The sequence below is a fragment of the Pseudorca crassidens genome, chromosome 10 (genome assembly GCF_039906515.1).
Source record: "Pseudorca crassidens isolate mPseCra1 chromosome 10, mPseCra1.hap1, whole genome shotgun sequence".
NCBI classification, from domain to species: domain Eukaryota; kingdom Metazoa; phylum Chordata; class Mammalia; order Artiodactyla; family Delphinidae; genus Pseudorca; species Pseudorca crassidens.
This window is the reverse complement of record NC_090305.1, coordinates 53,738,512-53,756,516: the sequence shown is the minus strand read 5'-3', so window position 1 is coordinate 53,756,516 and position 18,005 is coordinate 53,738,512. Positions and strand designations below refer to the sequence as shown.

At 50.5% G+C, this 18,005-nt stretch overlaps 1 protein-coding gene across 7 annotated transcripts in view; it reads left to right on the top strand.

Moving 5' to 3' along the window:
- Nucleotides 1-18,005, top strand: part of OSBPL10 (oxysterol binding protein like 10) — a 376,742-nt gene that overhangs the window by 342,846 nt on the left and 15,891 nt on the right. For 6 of the 7 annotated variants that reach the window (XM_067753586.1, XM_067753589.1, XM_067753590.1 and 3 more), the window contains one exon: nucleotides 13,353-13,830. In XM_067753586.1, the coding sequence (XP_067609687.1) occupies nucleotides 13,353-13,830 (478 nt within the window). The remainder of the gene's footprint in view (nucleotides 1-13,352; nucleotides 13,831-18,005) is intronic. The other variant, XM_067753588.1, reaches the window with a different exon arrangement.

Genomic DNA, 18,005 nt, shown 5'->3' with positions numbered 1-18,005 from the left:
AGGGCAGGGAAAGCACACAAGATGATAAGGACAGTTCAAGATGGGATTTCTTTGTCTCCTGCTGTGTCCTAGAGAGGATTAAAGGTGACCTAGAGAGATGGACGTGGCGCATTGGCCACAGAGAGAAAACAGGAGGAAGGAAATGGTGTGGGCAAGAGTGAGGCTGCCTCCACCTGCACCACCACCACCACCCGCCCCTGCCCCCCCCCCCCACGGCCTCTGGGCACCTGGCCACCTCCTGTTGCTGGCTGTCATTGGCCTTAACCCCATTGATGATCCAGACCTCGCTGCTCACGTGGAGAGCTGTGTGCCCGCTTGTTGGTAGACGCACAATAACTCTTGTTGGTGCTGCGCCCATCCCGGGAAACCTCATCGAGAGGACCCAGCATCCTCCACGCTGGTGGCCGGGCGATGGCCCCCCGTGGAGCCTTCCCCGCCTCCGGGCAGTGGCTTCGTTCTGGAGGAGAGAGGGAAGGCCGCTCTGCGTGCAGCTGAGAGGTGTGTGGGCATCAGGAGCGTTGTGGGTGGTGGGAGATGCCTGGACTCGGCTGTCCAGCCCACCCGGCTTCCCTTGCCCGTCCTGACGCTGATGCCGAAAGCTCGGCTTCTTTGCACTGGTGCCGAATCGAATCTTGGAGACAGAGTTTTGGGTGAAGTAGAAAAGAATAGCTTTATTGCTTTGCCAGGCAAAGGGAGACACAGCGAGCTCCTGCTCCACAAAACCGTGTGTCCCAAACCGGGAGGTAAGGAGTTCAAGGGTTGGGTTGCTGATAAGGATCAGGGTGTGTGCGGGGCCTGCACTCCTCCAGTCTGGCCTCAGGTGGTCTTCTCTGGAATGAAGAATGCTAACATTTTCCATTTGTTGAGGGTTTTCTTTCTGCAGAAGAGCTCAAAGATGTTGTTATGTGTATCCCTTGAGGCGGAACCAGGACCCTGCCCCAAGGCTGCACTATAGTTTCCTGACTGCTCCTCCCTTGTCTCTGCATCCCCTCCCTTCCCTGATTAGCAACTGTTTGAAAGGCTTCCATGCCCTGGAGCCCCACAGGGTCCTGCTCAGTTTCGGTAGGTGCTTCCTGATTAGGAGGGAGGGACGCGACCATGGGAAGGGTGTGCTGGCAATGAAAGTTCTGGATCCGGAAGGCCTACTTGAAATGGTCGGAGCCCCTGAAGGCGCAGCCTGGGGAAACTGCCTTGAGGGTCGTGGGCTTGTTTGGCTGCAGGGAAGGGGCTGGATTCCACAAGCTCAGCTTGGCCTGGAGGCCAGACCAGTGAGAGGGAGGGGGCGGGTGAGACAGGCTCTTTGAAGAGGAAAGCTACAACAGGGAGCCTCAGAGGGGACAGAAAAGCCTTTTCTTGGGGATGTTCTCATGGGTTTGATCATGAGGGAGTCTGACATCCTGGGAACCTGCACTACTTTCCATGGGATTGGGGGCGCATGCTGAGCAGTGTGACCTGGAAGGTTCCCTCGTCTCCCCTTTCCCTGCCCTCTGCTCGGGGGCTCCACACACCAAGCTGACATCCTGCTGCCTTCCCTTCATTTCTGTCTCCTGGCCATGTAATTTGCATCCTTTTTGCTAGAAGAATCGTTTAAGTGCTTGCCTTTTAAAAAGCCCCCTCTCTGATTCCTGTCTGAGTGTAGACCACTCAGACGGAGCTTTGAGTGAAGACCTGGGGGCTGGAATCTGGGCTGTGACATCACTAATTTGACCCCAAACCATGTTTCCAAACTCTGGTTCACAGCCCGTTTTGTGGGTTGTAAAACCAGTTTAGTGGGTCAGATGATCATTTCTAAAAAATGAAATAAAATACATTAGAAAATACCAGAGTGTACAGCAGGTGAAACTTTTTAGTTCTGTTGATACGTGTGTACTGGGTCACCATGTGAAATATATTTGCATCATGGATCATATTCTATAATTCAGTGTAGACTCCTGAGTGATACAGGAGAGAGACTGTCAGAGTAACCGAAGTTGCCCAGGTCAGATGTGGAGAAACCCAACAGCACTGAGGGGACTGTATGACGGCAGGTGGAGTGTGTCAGAGACATCACCTTCTGGCTCCTGTGTTTTATTTTTTAATTTTTTTATTTGGCTGTGCCGCACGGCATGTGGGATCTTAGTTCCCTGACTGGGGATCAAATCCATGCCCCCTGCAGTGAAAGCTCGGAGTCCTAACCACTGGACCGCCAGGGAAGTCCCTCTTGTTTTAAAATATGGAAATCATGAGAAGTGTACATCGCCTTTTCCTAAAAGAGCAAACGTGTTTATCCAACAGTCAGCTATCAGAAAGAAAAACTTTTCTAATCTATTGTTCATTAACTTATTTACTGGGAAGAAGCTGTTATTCAGAAACCAAGGGAACATTTGACAAGCTGAAATACTTGTGAAAGGAAGAGGGAAACCTTTTATTGTCCCATGAGGCTTTTGGGCTTTCGTTGCCCTGCCCTGTAAAAATGTTGATGAAATTGTATCTTCCCCTTTTTAAAAAAAATTTTATTGAAGTATAGTTGACTTACAATGCTGTGTTACTTTCTGCTGTACAGCAAAGTGATTCAGTTATACATACATATATATTCTTTTTCATATTCTTTTCCATTACGGTTTATCATAGGATATTGGATATATTTCCCTGTGCTATACAGTAGGACCTTGTTGCTTATCCATCCTATATGTAATAGTTTCCATCTGCTAATCCCAAACTCCCCCTCCATCCCTCTCCCACCCCCTTCCCTTTAGCAACCACAAGTCTGTTCTCTGTCTCTGAGTCTGCTTTGTTTCATAGATATGTTCATTTGTGTCGTATTTTAGATTCAACATATAAGTGATATCATATGATATTTGTCTTTCTCTGTCTGACTTACTTCACTTAGTATGATCATCTCTAGGTCCATCCATGTTGCTGCAAATGGCATTATTTCATTCTTTTTAATGGCTGAGTAATATTCTATTGTCTACATGTACCACATCTTCTTTATCCATTCATCTGTCGATGTACATTTAGGTTGTTTCCCTGCCTTGACTATTGTATATAGTGCTTCTGTGAATATAGGGGTGCATGTATCCTTTTGAATTATGGTTTTTTCCAGTTATATGACCAGAAGTGGGATTGCTGGATCATATGGTAGCTCTACTTTTAGTGTTTTGAGGAACCTCCATACTGTTCTCCATAGTGGCTATATCAATTTACATTCCCACCAGCAGTGTAGAAGGGTTCCCTTTTCTCCACACCCTCTCCAGCATTTGTTATTTGTAGATTATCTCTTTCCTTATTGTCTCTTCTTGGCTCTTGTCTGCGTCATTCAGTTAAGCTTGTGCTAAGCTGGCAGTGGACGAGCTTGGCCTGAATGGCACTCGGTTCGATGAGCAGGCGCCCTGGAGAGGTTACCTTCCACGACTTGAGGATGAAGCTTTGATCTCTCTGTAAAATAAGTGTGCAGCCCCATCTTTGTGGAGGTGTCCAGCACAGCTGCATTCCCAGGTCACCAGCCTCACTGGGCCTTGAGTGCTGTATTTTGCTTTAGTTCATTAACCGTGGTCAGCAGTTTCCTGGGCAAGTGACCAGTGGGGTGGTATAACATCCCATGCTCAGAAGCATCCCAGGCTTGGTTTACTGCTCTGCTGTTGCTGTCTTGAAATTCTTAATCATTTTGAACAAGAGAACTTGCATTTTTGTTTTTCACTGGGCCCCCCAAAGTAGGTATCTGGTCCTGCCTCCAGAAGCACCTTGGTCTGTCCTCCTTCCTCAGTTGTGGTTCCAGAAGCCCAAGTTGCTGGTGAATTCCTCTACTGGATAACCTGCTACAATTGCACAAATCATGGGTAGCCCAGGAAGGAAAATGAGGGAGAAAGGAGGAGCCAGAGAAGATGGAGGGCACAGAAGGGCTCTTTGACAAAGGGACATGTAGGTTGAGCCTGAAGGGTGAGTGGGCAGTAGTGGAAGGAACTAGAGGAAGGGCATTCCTGGTGGAGGGAACAGCATGGGCGAAGCCAGAGAGTGAAGGCGGTGAGGCTGGGGGGAGTGTATGCTGGCGGGGCATGGGGGAACCTGGAGTGGGGGCTAGGGTTAGATCTGCAGAGCCTTGTGGGCCGTTGAAGGAGGGTGAACCTGATCCTGAGGGTGATGGGAAACCTTTGGAGGCCTTGGAGCAGGTGGGAAACATGTGTTTTTCAGAGTTGCTGCCCTGATAATTTGTGGGCTTCAGGGAGGGGGTGCCCACAGGATGCAAGGTTGAGCTTGGGGGTTTATGACGATTTTTACCGTGTTTTCAGGGCTATGAAAGGCAGCCATCAGTAACGCATGTGCTCTCTCATCTAACAAGTACTTATTGAGCACTACACCTGCCAGGTACTGTTCTAGGCGCTGGGAGTGCAGCAGTGAACAAAACAGTTAGAATCCACGCCTCACGGAGCTTGTGTGATGGTGGAAAGAGACAGACAATAAGCTAGAGAGAGAAGAGAAAAGAATGTGGAGCTGCAAACACAGTGGAGAGACACAGAGCATGGCGGGTGGGGATGGAAAGCTGATGGGGCCGGTGAGCCTCTTAGATGAGCCGCTCAGCGCAGGATTCTCCAGGTGTCACTGGAGTACAGGCAGGTGAAGATGAGGAAGCCAGCCAGGTGGCCATGTAGTGGAAGGCTGTTCGGGCCAGCGGGGTCAGTGAGTGGACAAGGCCCAAGGTGGCCCTTGCCTGGCATTTTGAGGACGAGCAGGGATCCAGAGTCTGGATCAGAGTTGACCCGCGTGGGTTGGCAGGACATTAAATCGGCAAGACAGCAGGGGCTGGATCGGAGGGCCTCGCCGGACATTGTGAGGACTTGGGGTGTTGCAATGGGTGATGTGGGTGGCTGTCAGAGAGTTGTGAACAAAGGAATGCAGGGCTTTCCTTGTATTTTAAAAAGATTGTTTTGACTCTTTTGTAGAAAGTAAACTGGGACAGGGCAAGTGGGGTGCAGGCAGCAGGGTCAGGGTGGGAATGGAGGAGGTGACAGACAATGGCAAGGGCAGTGGCAGTTTCTGGGTGTACTTAGAAGACGTGCCAGCAGGCTACAAGTATCCTTTTTGCATGTGGTTTGGTTGTAAGGTATGAGCAAAAGAGGAATAAAGAATGACTCTTAAGATTTCAACCTGAGCAACCGGAATAATAAACATTAGAGCTGCTGTTTGTTTCAGTGACCTATTGCTGAGGGATTGACCACTCTAAACGAAGTGGCTTAAAATAACCATTTTATTTATGTTCACAGTCTGGGCTGGGCTCAGCTGGGTGGCTCTTTTGCTGGTCTCGCCAGGGGTCACTCGTGTGCCTGTCATCAGCTGGTGGGCTGGTTGTAGGCTGAACGTGGCTGGGACAGCTGGGCCTCTCTCTCCTCATGAAGTCTTGTAACCTTTCTGTCTCCATGAATCCTTCCCACATGGTCTGTCCAGCTGGGTTGCCAGACTCTTACACAGTGGCTCAAAGCTCCCAGGAGGGCCAAACTGGGTGCTGATAAGCCTTGGGCCCCAAACTGACACTGTCACTTCCACTCTGTTGATTAAAGTGCCCCAAGGGGACTCTTCAGGGGTGTGAATTCCAGGGGCTTGGGTTCATCGAGGGCCACCCATGGAGCAGACCACCGGCCCCGCTTACCAAGGGGGGAGAGGCTATGGGAAGAGGAGGTTGGGGTGTTTGGGGGGATGTCCCAGATTCAACCTTGGGTCTCTTGGGTCTGAGGGATCCATTCAGTTCTGCATCCAAATTGAGAGGATGTGTAGGCAGCTGAGTAGAGAAGCCTGGGGTTTGTGAGTGAAGCTTGGGTACCAGTTTGGGAGTGAACAATCTGCAGGGGGTGGTCCAGTGCAGGAGATGGTAACCCCCCTTTAGGGAGTGAGTAGAGATGTAGGGGGAAAGTCCAAAGGTTGAGTCCAGGGAATCTGTATGTGAAGGCTGGAGAGATGAGAAGGGTCCAGCAGAGGAGACTGAGGAGGGTCAGCTGGGGGGAGGTGGGGTAGGAAGCAGAGGAACATGATGACATGAAGTCACACACAGGCAGTGTTTTAAGGAGAAGGGAGTTCTCCGCTGCGAGGCACTGCTGCCAACACGCCTGCAGAGGGACCACTCCCTTTGTTTTGGTCAAAGTTTGATTAGGTGGCTTCAAGGGAGGATGGGGAGAAAAGTGGTGACAGGGAGTAAAGATGGAGTTTCAAGGAGCTTTGATGCAAAAGGGAAGCAGAAAATTGGGACGAAGCTCTGGAACAGAGATCTTTGGTTTCTGAAGATGTTTGAATGCTGATGGGAACGGTAGGTCGGGAGAGAGGGCGGGGATGCCTGCGGGAACTCGAGAGGGGAGGGGTTCTGGGATCCCGTGCGGTGCGGAGGGTCTGTCCCTAGCTAGGACAGCCCACCGTTGTAGCAGGAGGCAAGCAGCAGAGCGGAGGGGCGGGGACCCCGGGGGACCCTCAGCTCTGTGTTTACGCACGTGGTTCTGAGCCGGGACGCGCCCCAGCTGTTACCTCACTTCTGAATGTCTCTGTTTCCTTGCCTGTAAAGCAAGGATAATCCCGTCTTGATCCCACATCTGCACAGCCACGTGTCAAGGATTCAGAGCAAGTGAGGGTGATGAAGAGGGAAGGGCTGTTAGAGATTTGGGGAGGGAGGAGGCAGCAGGGATGAGTGGCGCTCTCAGGCGGAGGAAGGAGGTGGCAGGATTGCCCCTCGCCCCGCCCCGGGGCGGGGCACGTAAGGATTCTAGGTCACGAATTTAAAGTGAGACCAGCGAGCATGTGTCTCTTTTCTCCAGGTAAGTTGAGCTGCCAGGTTGAGGCTCGGAGAACGTGAGGAGGTGGATTAAACCAGGGTTGGGGTTTGCTGGCTGACCCCCCAGAGGGAGAGAGGGCCGAGGGGCCAGGGGGTGGTGGTGGTGGCAGATCAAGGAAGTGAGTGTCAGGTGGGGCAGGGATGCCATGCTGGGCGTGGAGGGAAATGAGGCGACAGGGGATGGTGGACGTGAAGGGGTCGTGGGGCTGGGGCTGTGATGGAGTGAGCTGGACGTACCGGGTGATGGGAGGAGGGGGGTGCTTGAAATTGAGATTTTGGGGGGTGGTGGTTGTGGGGAACAGCAAGGTCCAGGGTGGGCCTGTGACCTCTGTGGATTCCTCAAGGGATTTGGTCTAAACTCAAATTTTACAGATTCAGATGGGACAGAGATCTGCTGGAAGAGGGGATCGTGAGCCCTTCCAGAAGGCATAACTGATTCCATAGAGCAGGTGGGAGTCTGGGGCTGCAGACTGTGGTTGAAACTAGTGCAAAGCAAAGGTGGATTGAACACTCCTTGGGTGCCCCGTGCACATCCTGTCCTCAAGGATGTTAGACAAGATTTGTACATGGAGAGAGAAGCTTGCTGAGATCGTTGTGAAGTTTCTATGATTCTTAAAGAATTATTTAACTGGTTCCAGTAGAGCTGTTTGTTGAACCAAGAGGAGACGTGGTTTGTGGTTGCGTTTTGTGTGCCCCTGGGATAGAGAATTGCCTCACGACAGACACCCACGTGCCTGCCACTGGGTTCAAGGACGAGAACATTCTCATGGCCTGCGTTCCTGCTCACGGATGCATAACCTCCCCCCAGGTCGCTGCGTTGTCTTGTACTTCCTCCACAGGTGGCTTCTTGGTGTTGTAATGATACAGTGGACATCTTGAACTCACAGCTTTTTCCTTGATTGAATTATTTTATGAGGCTGAATTTCCAGCGTCAGTCACAACAAGCACGGATTAACAGTGCTGTGCTTAAGCTCCTTCTTCTAAGGGGGAAATTTGCCCAGGTCCACGTGGTTGTCGCTGCCAAGAGATGAACCTCGGCTCACGGTTTCTGACTCTCCTGCAAGCTGGGCCGTTTATTTATTTATTTATTTACTTACTTATTTATTTATGGTACGCGGGCCTCTCACTGTTGTGGCACAGGCTCCAGATGCGCAGGCTCAGCGGCCATGGCTCATGGGCCCAGCCGCTCCGCGGCATGTGGGATCTTCCCGGACCGGGGCACGAACCCGTGTCCCCTGCATCGGCAGGCGGACTCTCAACCATTGTGCCACCAGAGAAGCCCAGGGGCCCTTTTTTAAAAAAATATATTTTTATTAAAAATAAATTTTTATTGAAGTATAGTTGATTTACAATGTTCTGTTAGTTTCAGGTGTACAACAAAGTGATTCAGGTATATATATATATATATATTCTTTTTCAGAGGGTTTTCCATTATAGGTTATTACGAGATACTGAGTAGAGTTCCCTGTACTATAACAGTAGGTCCTTGTTGTTTATTTTATATATAGTAGTGTGTATCTGTTAATCCCAACCTCCAAATTTATCCCTCCCACCCACCTTTCCCCTTTGGTAACCATGTTTGTTTTCTATGTCTGTGAGTCTATTTCTGTTTTGTAAGTAGTTTCACTTGTATCATTTGTTTTAATGAGTGCCTTTCCTGGTGTCCCAAGCACCATGAGATGCACAGGAAGGGAGCTGGCCCTTTAAGGAAACCAGGGGGAGCATTCCGTGGGCCTTCGGCAGTGTGAATCCTCTCCTGCTCATTTTGTAAGGCTGGATTTTTATGTACTTCCCCTGGTTTCCTTAAAGGATTGCACAGGTCACTCTCAGGTGGTTTTGGCCTCCCTTCCTTGCTTGTCTGCACCGGGTAGGTTTCCCAGACTGAGAACAGAGTATTATGTAGATGACTGTCAAGGTTATTAGGTTAACTGATGTTTCTTTGGAGAAGTCGCACCTGCTCTGGCCTTCCATATCGGAGGCCCGCTGTGCTTCCCTTTGTGGGGAAGGGACGGACCATTGCTCTTTCGGGGGACCCTTTGACTTTCTCGATGGTGATCAATTGTTTCCAGATTCTAAGATCCCCATCCAAACGTAAGTTATTTACTTCTAGATTGATGCAACTTTAGCCGTAATTAATTGTTCTCTCAATCCTGAGTGCAGATCTTCTTCTTTTCTTTTCCTTTCCCCAAAGTAGTTTATCGTCTTAATTATGTTAATGGCAGAAAAGGCAGCCCTGACTGATGGCTCAATATCTGCAGTAGCGATGGCAGCCATTTGGCTGCCATAAGTCTCAGCAGCTGGGCCATCGCTCACCGCTCAGTTGGAGGCAGACAGTCCAGTTAGTCCTCACCACTTTGTGGCTCCCTGTCTGCAGTGTCCACTGCCCAAGAAACAGATGATTAAGTGACTTATTGGCAAAGGGACCAACAAGAAGTCAGGGAGATCACAGAAGAGAGAGAATCCACTTTAATGAAACGTCTTGCCCACAGTGGTCATTGTGCTGGCTTGAAAGGACATAGGTTGGGTATTCTGCACAAACACCAGCAAGAGGTGAAAGGGGAGATGGTCACCCCACTCCTGCCCATTCTCCTCCATCTCTCTGGGAATTCTACTCTTCCCAGCGCGGACAACGCCACAGCATCACTGTCAAGTGCAGAATACATGCCTCGAGGGTTGAATCTGTTGTTGGCTGTGAGACCACATTCCCTGTGTCTTTCATTTCAGGAGGGTTGTCTTTGACAGTAAGTTCTCAGGTATTGCATCCCTAGTAGAGCCTTTTTTTTTTTTTCTTTTTCTTCCAGCTCTTTATTTAGCACATCTTCCAATCTACAGTAGAGTTGCAAGAGTAGAACAATGAACTTCCACATACATGCTTCACCTTTATTGGCCAATTGTTAACATTATGCCACTTTGTATTTTTCTTTCTTCTTTCCCCTCTCCCACTCTCTCCCTGCTTCTCTCTGTCCGCCACACAGCAGGTACACACGCACATGTATGTATGTGTTTATTTTTTGATGAGCCATTTCAGAGCTTGTCGTAGACATGACACTTTTCCCTGACATCCATCAGTGAGTGGACCTCAGTGAGCCATCAATGACCTAACAAGGTCATTCTCCTACACGACACATTTGTCACCCTGGGGAAATTTAACATGGCTTTGATACTGTTTCTTACACGCCCATAGTAAAATTTCCCCCCAGTTGTGCCAATAATGCTCTTTATAGCATTGATAAGAGCAAAAAGAACCCTGTGGATGCTACAATGTGGGTGTGTGCTGGGTACAGCGAAGTGGGGGGTGGATGTAGGAGGAGGTGTCAGAAAAGACCTCACGGAGGAGTTTACCTCCTATGAGCTGAGTAGCTGTTTCTCACTTAGACGGGGGCAGGAGGGAGGGCAGCAAAAGGAAACAGGAGTGAACTCGTGTGTGTGTATGTGTATGTGTGTGTGTGTGTGTGTACATACTTGGGAGGGCTGGGGCAGAAAGTGAGGGATACTGTGGGACTGGAGGAGGAGGGGGCCAGGCTGGACTTTGTGTCTTACAGAGATTTTAGAAAGATGACTCCAGCTGTGGTGTGGAGAGGAAATAGTGGCAGGCGTGACAGCTGGAAGGCGGGTTAGGAAGCGTCAGCTGTACTTTTCCAGACAGGGGGCACCGTGAGTGTCCTTAGTTGCCTATGGTCTCCCTCCCATCTGCACATTAATGACAGTCTTTGGGTTGGTGGATTGCCTTGTCATCCAGGAAGAGTAGAACGGACTAGAAGGTGGGGCTCTCGTCCCACCTTTTCCCCCTGGGCTGCCTCCTGACCCCTGCAGGAGAGGGGGTGGCCAGCCGTCCCGGTTCTGACGTCCAGTGACCGCTCACCTCCCTCGTCCTCTGAGGGAAAGAAGATGCTCTCGTTGGCCCGAAGCAGAGAATTGTGATGTGTCGGGTGATGGACAGAACTTGGGGGGCAGTTGGGAGCCCTGAGGTTCCCCACATTCTCCTACACCTTCCCTGCCTTCTCCCCAGTCTGACCCCTCACCTGTGAGACCAGGGGCTTGACCTGCAGCATCCCGAAGGGGCCTTCGGGTTCTGATACTGAGCGATTTAGGATTCTGCCTGGGGTTCTTTTTTCTATTTGTTTTGTTTTAATCCTTCAGCTTCTGAGTGCAGAAATGCTAAGTTAGGGGAAATGCCTTAAACTCTTGCCCTTTTCCAAAGTACCCCAAGAGAGCGTAAACATCCACGCGATTCTTTCCTTTTAATTTCAGTCTCGGGTGCAGCCCTGACCAGAGGTGGGATTGTTGTCGGAGACGCCCCATCCCACGCGGTTGGGGAGGAGGAACCCGGGTCTTGGGACCGTCTTCACGTGGAGCTCCTCAGTGTAACTCTGCACCCTACCCCTGCCCTCCATCAGAGGGCCCCCTGCCCGGGAGGGAGCGCAGGAATGCAGTGTTTCAGGGAGGTCTGGAGATGCGGACCTTGGTGGCTTCTTTTCTTTTGCAATTGATTTGGTCGCATTGGCCGGGGGGGGGGGGGGGGGGGGGGGGGGGGGGGGGGAGTTCCAAGGTTGCTGAAATCCACAGCCTCAACCTGCACAGCCTGGGTGGGGAGCATTCCTGGGGGGACCTTGAGTGGCTCTGTGGGGGGCAGGCATGGGAGGCACAGCCGGGCCCCCGTGAGGCTCATGAGAAGGGCAGGCCTCACAGGGCACGGGGACGGCAGCTGAACTTGACCTGTTCCCACGCAGAGACGTAGGAGGTCATAGCAGTGGCGTCTGAAGGCGGTTCTGAGCCAGGATGCACTTTTCCCGGCCATCTCAGATTCTCAGATACTCAAGTTTGTCAAGTTGTGGCTCAAAGAAACTTAGGAAATCTCCATTAATTTGCATAGCTGTGTTTTAAATAACGTTTCTTCTTCTAGTTTATTATAAAAGTAAAGCAGAAAGATACTCAGAAGGAATGTAGAAATCACTCACTTCTGACACCCAGAGAGACATGTTAGATTGGGAGTGTTGCTGTGATACCTGGGTTGTGTGACATGCTCATTTTATATCTGGCTGCTTTGCGACTTAGCAAGGGTGCGTTGTCCTCTGACATAGTTTTCAAGTGGGACAGAAAAGCATTAGAAGGGGTACCAACCTCACCTCCCCAGCGGGCTGGGCTTCCCCCAGTTTCCTCTGAAATCTCTGTGCTTTGCTGCTCTCATGTCCACCTGTCTGTCTCATGTCCGCCTGTCTGTCGGGACACCTCACTTACACGGTATCTCCATCTTTCCCCAGGAAGGGTCCCAGCAGGCTGAAGTGGGGGCCAGGTCACAGATCTGTGTGTGGTATTATTGGTTAGCAATGCTTTCGTGGGAGTTGGGGCCTATGATGTGACAGAAGGACAGACCTGGCCATGTAGGGAGGAGTGTAAACCGGCTGCGTGACCTCGGTCAACCCCTTCCCTCACCCGGACGGTTCAAGGGGGAGCCAGCGGGTCAGGGCTGGGCTTCCAGCTTCAGAACCCCGTGACTGCCACCACGAGAAGCAGAGTGAGACGCTCCAGGTCAACGCAAGCTTGTCTTGCAGCCGAGGGGTGGAATGGTAGTACGTCATCAGACCACTGGGGGGGGGTTGATAGCATATCAGGGACGGTGAGGGCTTCCCAGCTTCCCAGAACGTCCATCATTTGCTTTAAGTGACCTAATCCTTGGGTTCTAGGCACTTGGGTTGTATGGTGCCTGAGGGACCACTGGGATCCACTTTGGACCAACGAGGAGTCCCTTAGTGCCTGACAGAGCATCCAAGTTTCTACCTGTCTTCAGTAACGGGGCCAATGATACACTGAGGGGATGGCCCCTGTGCCAGTCCATTTACCAGAAGCTTCAGTATTAAGTACCAGCCTACTTCTTTGTAACTTCTGCTTATTTCTTCTGACCCAGCCTAGGGGGCAGCCTCTACCCATGGCTCCTCTTCTCCGTGGCAGCCACTGTGGACACTGCCCTCTAGCTGGCCTTGCCTCCGGAGACGTTTGTCGGGCCCTTTCCACATTCCTTCCCTGCCCTGATCCTGTGAGGGTTTATACGCTGCTCTTCCTACAGAGATCTCCAAACAGATGTTCTCAGTGGTGGGTCCTGCTCTACCTGGGCCCCGCTTTGACGCAGCACCAACGAGCCCCCGTATCTGTGTTTGTGGGAACACACTGAGCATCCCCCTTGGTCGTGCCCGATGGCAGGAAGGATACGAAGAAGCCCTTTGGAGCTATTTGCTTCACGTCTCTAAATGATGGGGTGTGAAAGAGGGCTGCATGTTAGCAGGGCGCTGGCCATGGAGGGAGGGACAGAGGCTGTTGTTTCAGCCCAGGTGAGCAGAGAGGAAGATGGCTCAGAGCAGTCTAATCCATGAAGCTGGGTCGGCGTTGATGCCACCGCTGCGGCCACTTCCAGTTTCTTGGATGTTCTTTCCTCTGATGTGTCACGTGTGCGTAAATCAGAGGAACTGGTCCCTGGCACCCGCCCTTAGGACCTTTCTTTTTTCCTCTCCAGCTTTCTCCTGCACCCACAGGGCTTGCTGTCTGACTTTGTCTCCTCTGGTCGCAGGTGGTGCTTCCCACGTTCATTCTTGAGAAGCGGTCCTTGCTGGAGATGTACGCAGACTTCCTGGCACACCCAGACCTGCTGCTGGCTGTCACTGCAGGGGCCACGCCACAGGACAGGGTCATCGGCTTCGTGGAGTATTACCTCACCGCCTTCCACGAGGGCCGCAAGGGCACCCTGGCCAAGAAACCCTACAACCCCATCATCGGCGAGACGTTCCACTGCTCCTGGGAGGTTCCCAAGGACAGGTTCAAGCCCAAGAGGACTGCCGCCCCTACTCCCTCCGGCCATGAACACCCGATGGCCGACGACCCTTCCAAGAACTACAGAATGCGGTTCGTGGCCGAGCAGGTGTCCCACCACCCGCCCATCTCCTGCTTCTACTGTGAGTGCAAGGAGAAGAGGCTGTGCATTAACACTCACGTATGGACCAAAAGCAAGTTCATGGGCATGTCCGTGGGGGTCTCAATGATCGGGGAAGGTAAGCCAAATCGCTGGTGGAGTTGGGCTCTGACCAAGGGACATTTGTGTACCTGATGGACACTTGAGGATTTGTGTGTGGAGGCCTTTGTTTTTATTTCGTTACGGAATTGGGAGTAAGTGGGCGGGTTGGAAATATGGATGGGTTTTGCTGTTTGGGAACCAGGTTCTGGTCATTTCCCAAAGCGGCCGAGGCGATGGGGTAAGTGGGATGCAGCTGTTTGCCTCTTAGACTGCCCACCTGGATCTTCACCTGCTGCTCATGTGTGAGCCGCCTTACAGATCCTTTTCTTTCCAGCTCTGTGTGAATATTAGAGTTGGCTTCAAATCTATGAAAACACATTTTTCTTCATTCTCACCAGTTTCTGGCTCACAGACAATGAAGACCATAGTGCTGCCTATTCAAAATCTGCTCATAAATAATTCCCAAGGCAAATCTCTGGACGCTGGGCTTGCAGTTCTGAAGGGAAAACCCGGTATAATCAGACCACTCGTGGATCACACGTTTCTCTGTTAGCAGATAGCTGTGAATGAAGGTTATTCATTGTTTGAGGGAAACTGTAATCATCCTTGTCAAATTCAGGAACCTGTGTTCGTGGTTCTTCAACTTCTTTTGAGTCGTAAATCCCTGTGAGATTCTGGCTGTAGACTCTCAGGAAAAAGAAAAATCCAGCACAGAATGTGGCTTTCAGTTTCAGGGCACACACGGCTCCTTGGAAGCCCTTTCCAAACCCCAGGAGATGAGAACACCTTTCACTGACTTAGCACGCTCTTATTGAGCGCCCACTGGTTGCCAGCCCTTGCCTTGGGAGCCATGGGTACTTGAATGAGCAAAGCAGACAGAAGAATCTCTGTTCTCACAGAGCTCTCTCTTCTGCTGGGGAAATACAATTGTGTAGTGCTTTGGAAGGTGTGAAGTTCTATGGAGAAAAATGAAGGCGGGAAGGGACCTGGGAATAAAATAAAGGATCTAGGAATGGTGGGGAGAGAGCAGTGGGACTTTGGGATGGGTTGGGGTGGCGGCTGGGAAGACGTCACCGAGAAGGTGACAGTTGAGCAAAGACCCAGGGGGGGATGAAGGTCCCAAGAAGGTGATGATGGACAAGCTTTGTCGATTACCCGGGGAGTGTGTCTTGGTGGAGAGAACAAGGCCAGAGGCAGAGGGGCCAGAGGCAGGGGCATCCCTACGTGCTGGTCTGAGACAGGAAGCCTGTGTGGGTGGAGCCGGGAGAAGGGAGGTGGGACGGAGAAGATGCCGTTGGAGAGGTGACTGAGTCCAGGTCACGTGGGGCCTCGGGGGGCCACCGGCAGGGGTGTTGGCCGTCCCACTAAGTGAGCTGCCAAGTCTCTGTGGGCTTTGAGCAGAAGAGTATCATGATCTGACTTTCAGTTTAGCAAGATTGTTCCAGCTACTTGTTGAAACTAGACCATAAGAGGGGGAAGGCGACGCAAGGAGACCAGTTTGGAGATTATGATAATAATCCAGGCAAAAGGCGATGATGGCTTGATCCAGGGCAGGAATGGTGCGGAGGCAACACAGGCTGGGAATCTGGATGAATTCTGAAGTGGAGAGATCAGATGTGGGGTATGAGTGAAAGGTGATGCCAAGGCTTTTTTTCTTTTTTTAAAGATATTACATAATCATTGACGCTCTTCCCTACATTGTGCACTGCATACCCATGACTCATTTATTTTGCAACTGGAAGTATGTACCTCTTAATCTCCCTCATCTCTTTCTCTTCTCCCCTCTGGCAACCACCTGTTTGTTCTGTGAATCTATGACTCTGTTCTGTTATGTTTGTTCATTCGTTTTAGATTCCACCTATAAGTGAAATCTTACAGCATTTGTCTTTCTCCGACTTATTTCACTTAGCACAATACCTTCTAGGTCCATCCCTGTTGTCACACATGGCAGAATTTCATTCATCTTTATGATTAAATAATATTTCACGGTGTATTTATACCACAATTTTTTTATCCATTTGTCTGTTGATGGGCACTTAGATTGTTTCCATATCTTGGTTATTATAAATAAGGCTGCTATGAACATAGGGGTGCGTATATCTCTTTTAATTAGTGTTTTCATTTTCTTTGGATAAATACCCAGAAGTGGAATTACTGGATTGTATGGTGGTTCTGTTTTTAGTTTTTTGGGAACCTCCGTACTGTTTTCCATAGCGGCTGCAACAATTTACATCCTACCAACAGCGTAGGAGGGTTCCCTTTTCTCCACATGCTCTCCAGCATTTGTTATCTGTGATCTTTTTGGTGATGGCCGTTCTGACAGGTGTGAGGTGATACATCATTGTGGTTTTGATTTGTATTTCGCCGATGATTCGTGACGTCGAGCATCTTTTCATGTGCCTCTTGGCCATCTGTATGTCTGCTTTGGAAAAATGTCTGTTCAGGTCCTCTCCCTATTTTTCAGTCGGGCTGTCTGGTTTTTTTTGATGTTGAGTTGTATGCATTCTTTGTATATTTTGGATATTAACCCCTCATCGGACACATCTGGATTGGATGTGAGGTATGAGAGCAAGGTGACATCAGGCTTTTGACCTGAGCAACTAGAAGGATGGACTAGCCATTAACTAAGGTGGGGAAGACTGAAGAGGGGATTAGTTTGGAGAGAGAGCACAGGAGCCCAGTTAGGTTGTGTTGGGGTTTAGACATTTGAGAGGGGGGCTTGAGCAAGCAGTGTCTCTACAGGCCAGAGTTCTGGGTGAGGTCCCGGCTGAGGTTAAAGCTTGGCATGTAAAGCCTGGAGACTTGTATGTGTTGCGTGTCTGTGTCGCGTGAAGGGTCGGCCTCTGATGTTCGGGATCTCGGCTGCCCTGTTCCTTCCAGGCAGCCGGTAGGGGTTGCAGCCTTCATTCACTCTGCACAGCCCTGGACAAACTCTTAAGGCTGTGCGTGTGTGGGACACCACGTAACACCCTCTGCTGAGACCCTCGGCCGTAGCATCCCTGGAGCAGAGCTGGCATTTGCTGCCCTCACTTCTTCTCTCTGCTTGAAAATTCTACTTAGAACTTCTCAGTGAAGAAAGCAGAAGGAAGATTCTGGAGAGAGACTGTGGAAGGCCCCTTCCTGGCCACCCCCCACCCCCATGTATTCCTGCTGTCGACGGGCCTGGAGAGGGTCAGGGGACCATCTCTCATTCTTGTGAGGCTTTAAGTTTGTCTCAGTCCTTTCAGTAGCTACGTCCCCCTTTCTTTCATGCTAATTAAATGTGAGCTCTGTAACACACAATTTTTCTGATTTTTCACACAAAATGCTTCTAAGAATCCCCAGACTTCGAAGCCAAAGGTTCTGGTTCCTGTCCTCAGGGCTCCTTTGGGGTGTGGGTTATGGGGAGGGCGGGTGGGGGAGGTGGGATGTTTTTCTTTCCTCACTCCATTCCCTGCACTGATCCAGCACCTTCCATGCATTTGTTGATAGGGCATGAAGTGACGTTTTTTTCCCACCTTTCATTTTTCTTTTCTTTTTTTTTTTTTTAACTTTTGGCTGCCGTGCAGCGTGTAGGATCTTAGTTTCCCAGCCAGGGATCAAACCCGCGCCCCCTGCATTGGAAGCGATGAGTCTTAACCACTGGACTGACAGGGAAGTCCCTCCAACCCTTCATTTTAAACATTAGATGAGTCCACTTGAAATTTTATATGTAAATACATGGGCTTACATTTTAAATTATTGCCCTAAGGCTGTGGCCTATTTGGCTATGATAAAATGCCATTATCAAGTGCTTCATTATGCCTTGAATTCCCCGAGGTTGTAGCTCAGAGACCTCCCCCGAATGGTCCCTCAGCTCTGACACTGAAAGTCCCTAAGCGTGACACTGTTGAGCCAACCCCGAGATGACATCCATCCGTGGATGGAAGCAGACGCGCCTCTGCTTGGTACCCACCCTCACCGCTTGGGACATAGCTCGTCCAGCTTCTCTTGAAACCCCTCCCCACCAGAACTCCAGACCAGCGCCCAGTAAATGGCACAGCCTCTGAATTGGGTCTGTGGGGACAGGTAGGGACCCGTTTGCCCATGAATGCCGGCACTGTGGGCCCTGAAGACCAGTTCCCCGGAGTTGCTTTCCGTGATTCTGTGCTTTCTTTCCAGAGTCAACGCCCTGTCGGAATATTTTGGTTCCTCAGAGTTATTTTAAATTTATCAGTTTCAAAATCTTAATGC